The following is a 5,036-nucleotide window of genomic DNA, read 5'->3' as shown; positions in this document are numbered from 1 at the left end:
AACAATCCATTAAAGTAAAATGAACGATTTTTCTCAAATTATACTAAACTAAATGAATAAATTTGAAAAGATAAATGTTTTTAATTCAATTGTTATTTTATTCTGACAAAATACAAGATAAGAAGATATTATGAGATATATTTTATTAGTAGTATATTTTTATCCGATATACTGAATTTCGATAGGACAATCGAAATTGGGTTTAATATTGGTATCCAAAATCGATCATATAAAAAATGTGGTATACCTACTTTTGGCACACACAAAAAATCGATAAAGTAAATGTATATTATTTTTACTTATATCAAATTTTTAGTGTGATAATATCAATTTCAGCATGATATACACCATATAGAGCCACCTTCCCCTACTCGACTTTATATATCAATCTGGGCTATTGCAACCGTGTGATGTGTGAATTTTATTTTTTATTTTTTTAACCAAAAGTTTTGGGACGCAATATGCGTATTTTGCTTTTGTTTTCCATTTTTCACTCAATCAATATATTTGAATTATTGTTTGTTGCGAATCTTGGGATCCTGTAACCACCTAAAAGAGTAAGATAGATTAATCAATCACAATGAGTTTATTCCAAAAACAAATTTAAAAGATAGATTGTTAAATATCTTTCTACCCGTTGTATTCACATCTCAAAAGTTACGTACATATCAAGAATAGTAAATAATTTTAAGAACCGATTACAACATAATTGTGATAGTACTGTCGCATAAACACTACGTCAATAATTCTTTCAAAAGAAAAAAAAATATAAGTAAAATGCTGAATGTTTTTTTTTTTTTTTAATAAGGAGGATCGACGATGGTTCCCCATCTATCCCCGAAGTGACTCGGATCGACGATGGTTAACGAAGTAAAATGCTGAATGTTAATGTTTTCCCCCTTATCAGTTAAGTAGGTATGTAATAGTAATAATAATAGTAATAATACAACTTTATCATATGAGTATCATGCAAAGTATACGAGATAATCGAAACATAAATCCAAATATATATTGAACCTTACTACAAATTAACTCAATCTTCAATGTGGTATAATAAATACTTATATGCAGAAATTTAAATAGTCTTCAATGAGGTAGCTCAAAATTAATCAAGGGATTGCTTCAAAAACTCTACTTTATATGATCCAATTATATGCAACCAATCAGGAAATTTTTACATTATTAAAGACTTATTTAATTTGGACAAATATGATCCAAAAATTTAGTTTTTTGTTTACATTGATTAATTTTAGAATAGGCTACATTAAAATTTATGACTATTATGCGAAAATTTGAGATTGCATTTATAATCATGCAAAACTACATGAAATCGAGGGCAAATAAAGTCGATGATGAGTTTTGTGAGTATATATTTGAAATTTTGTACAGATTAGATGATAATTAAATATTCAACCAAACTGATAAAAGTAATAATTTTTTAGAACCTGTTACTTAAGATAATTATATTCCAACATCTGAACCACGGGCAGATTAAAAAACATTTATCAACCTAATATAATTTGATCAGTGCGATATTAAATAAAATGGAATAATAGGACAATGCTTAACGGCACTAAACAAATATTTCCGCACAGTAAAGCCAACTTTAACAATTCATATTATTTCATGTTCTTAATAGTAATATTAAATATTTAATTATAAAGATAGTAGATGAACATACATATTCGATTATGATGCGATACTATATGAAATGAAGATTAATTTCATAAAAAATAAGCAAATAAAGGGCAATATAGTAATCTAGTAATTCCACCAGGTCAAAGAGTCAACCAAAAACACAACTAAGAAAAAACTCATCTGCATGATTGGTGAGCCATTATTACTACGTGCCGATCGTTCATTGGTCCATTTCAGTCCATCGGGATTCACAGCTCTCACACATAATAATAATAATAATAATTAAAGTTAAACAAAAGCGCAGCAAGAAAACACAAACGTACACTCCCTCTCTCTCATCTTCTCATCTCCAGTCACACTGTGTTTTCTCTCTCCTAAAAAAACCCAAATTCTTCCTGAATTGCCAGCGCCATTCATCCAGAGGCGCAAAGAAGCTTCACCACCCAATGAATTGCCTTCCCACAGAGCCTCATTTCAACACCTAAGCCTAAGGAATTGAGTTCATTTTGCTTGTATATTCGCAAGAGAAGTTGGAAAATGCTGGAAGCTGCTGCAGTGGTGAGCAATGGCGGATTCTCTCCTCACTCATCGCATCTGCATAGCTGCGGCGACAGCTCAGAGGAGGAGCTTTCTGTTTTACCGCGCCACACCAAGGTTATTGTCACAGGTAACAATCGCACAAAGTCGGTGCTGGTGGGGCTTCAGGGCGTCGTCAAGAAAGCTGTTGGCCTCGGTGGATGGCATTGGCTGGTAAAATTCAGCACCAATTGGAAAAGAACATTTAAAATTGAAATATTTTTTTAGTTTTTTTTCAGTCAATTTTGGAAATTCTTCAGTTGCTTAGTGGAGCAATGTGTTTTGGGTCTTACTTGGAATGATTCTGCGTAGATTATGTGACTCGGAAAGTTGTAATTTTGGCAATATTTCAATGTTTTGTAAGCTTACTTGAGTAATTAAAATTCTTTAAATGCTGAATTGACTTTGAAATTAATCATCTGAGTGTTGTTTGAGAAATGGTGATAGTGGATCCCGTAGATCTAATTCGATTACTCTTGTTTTCATAATGTGATTGCTATTTGGCATTTATTTTACCAATTTATTAGTATACAAAATTGCTCTGGTTTCCCCTTTTGATTCTTCGTCAGTAATAAGATCAATTTCTATAAGTTTTTATCATTGCAAATCAACTTTATCACATATGGATGTCCTTTTCGTTTGACTGTCTTTAGTTTATTATGAATTTAGCGAATATTGTGAATTAACTGGATGCTTCCCGTGACTGATTAGAACACTGCATTGTTAGTTTTGCATTTATTTATGATTATTTCTGTAGCAGAACTGTAGAATTTTGGTAGTTTCCAATTCAACAGATTCTATCTTATCTTTTTAGATATTCTTGGAGGAAATAGTTGGCCTCTGTATTAGGAATTATCCCTTGTGAGGAACTCAATATTTTAGAAATTCATTATCTTCTAAAGAAGAGATTGAAGGTGCTTGAGAAGGATGTAATGAAATTGAATGATTAGTCTTTTGATGGGTTGCTTACTGATGGATGTGCAGGTCCTCACTAATGGTATTGAGGTGAAGCTGCAAAGGAATGCTCTAAGTGTTCTTGAACCTCCTACGGGGAATGAGGAAGACGACTACCTTGAAATCGAACACGAGCAGTGGAATAGCTCGGATATTGGTGAGGATTGTTAATAGTTCTATCTATTTTAGTTAATGTTGGCTCATGTGACACTGGCTATATGAGGTCCTCTTTCTGCTAAACCAGAGAACTTATCCTGTCCTAAAATGCAAATGATTCCTATTCTTGTTGTATATGTCCAAATTGATTGTTTTGTTGGAGATGCTACAAAATTGAAGCAGTAATAATGTCGCGCCTGCTGCCTGATGATTAAATAGCTTTTATTTTTCTTGTGAAAGTTACATTGGATTCTTTACATTTCTTTATCACTTTTCTTATATTACTTCCACTCCATTTCTGTAAGGCCTTGGATTTATCCATTAATGTGATCTGATTGTATGTTGCATTGCAATTTTTTAGCATTCGACGATGCTCATAAGTCCCATAGGTCGAGGCATCGTATGCACCGTTCGTCTAACAAGACTCTCCGCCGGTCTCTCTCCTCCGACTCTCAGCTGAAGGATTCTGTTTCTGCAGCAAAAGTGTCCTCGGTGAGAAAACCTTTCCCTTTTTCATTCATCTTTCTCTTGATAAGAATATAAAGCTGAATCAGCTTTGCTGTTTGCTTTTTTTATCTCATTCACAATCAACCATTGCTAAATACCTCAGGTTGACCTCAGCAAACTCGAGATGGCTGCGCTATGGAGATATGCATTGCATTTTAACCTTGTGAGTGGCTTTATTATACTTCTTCATTCTTGATTTACAGTTATTTTTTGCACAGTTCATTAACCTAATTGGTTCGACTTTAGGTGGATACGAATCCTAACCCTTCTAAGGAGCAACTGATCGACGTTGTCCAGAGGCATTTTGTTTCACAGGTTCGTCGATACTTGTGTGTATATATACACGCACAAGGTCCTGATCTACACGTACATTGCGTTTAATGATTGAATCTGTATGTCGGGTGCAGCAACTGGACGAGCTTCAAGTGATTGCGGGGTTTGTGAAGGCAGCAAAGAGACTGAAGACAGTATGCAAATGATGATGGTTCGGATTCGATGCGGCTGACCCTAACAAAGTTGCAATACCTTAAAAAAACTTGTGGGAATGTATATGTTTAGTAATGTGTCTAGTTGTGTAGGTGTAGATAAAGATCTGTGTAGATATATGCGTTGGAACTGACTGACTCAAGATTCCTAAGAGGCCATATCCCAAACCAAAAGTGGGGACTTTTTCTTCAGCCTGTATAGGCCCCCACCCACAGATGACACCTTAACCCTTTCAATGGATCTATTGTTATCTCTCAAAACTCTCTCTAGTGTGTGTATATTCTATCAAAGCTTGTTACTGTGAGAGAGAGGGGAATTTAGTTGGTTGGAGATGAGCATCCGATGTTGGATTTTGTTGGCAGTGGTGTGTTTGTAATCCACCTGTCACTTTACCAGATGGTCTTGAGTAGGCTCTTACTTTTGGATATATGAAAGCATATCACAAAATTCAAAATATTAATTATAGTATTGTCTGCATGTGGAGTCTGGAGCGTTAGAGCATCCGCATCATCGCTGCTCTCCCGGAAGGACGGCGTCCGTATCGCTGGCGTGGCTTTGTGTTGTCCGCCGTTGTGCTCTTGCTGCTGGCATGATGTTGCTCGATGCATCGAGTACGTTCGTGCCGCTGAGCAGGCTAATGTGGCGTGATGGGATTGGCCAACGGCAAAGTCGTTGGCATTTTCAATTTTTTTTTAAAAAAATTGAATTTAATTTTAAAA

The 5,036-nt window shown here is 34.9% G+C and overlaps 1 protein-coding gene across 1 annotated transcript; it reads left to right on the top strand.

Moving 5' to 3' along the window:
* Positions 1-1,948: 1,948 nt before the first annotated feature.
* LOC121759635 lies at positions 1,949-4,577 on the top strand. Its single transcript, XM_042155292.1, has 6 exons — positions 1,949-2,388; positions 3,199-3,325; positions 3,686-3,816; positions 3,935-3,994; positions 4,078-4,146; positions 4,239-4,577. Exons 1-6 carry the CDS (start codon positions 2,176-2,178, stop codon positions 4,308-4,310), a joined length of 672 nt encoding a protein of 223 aa, XP_042011226.1. The 5' UTR covers positions 1,949-2,175; the 3' UTR covers positions 4,311-4,577.
* Positions 4,578-5,036: the final 459 nt, after the last annotated feature.

Source organism: Salvia splendens, chromosome 12, assembly GCF_004379255.2.
Source record: "Salvia splendens isolate huo1 chromosome 12, SspV2, whole genome shotgun sequence".
Taxonomy (NCBI): Eukaryota; Viridiplantae; Streptophyta; class Magnoliopsida; order Lamiales; family Lamiaceae; genus Salvia; species Salvia splendens.
The sequence above is the reverse complement of the archived record's forward strand: the minus strand, read 5'-3'. Positions and strand labels throughout refer to the sequence as shown.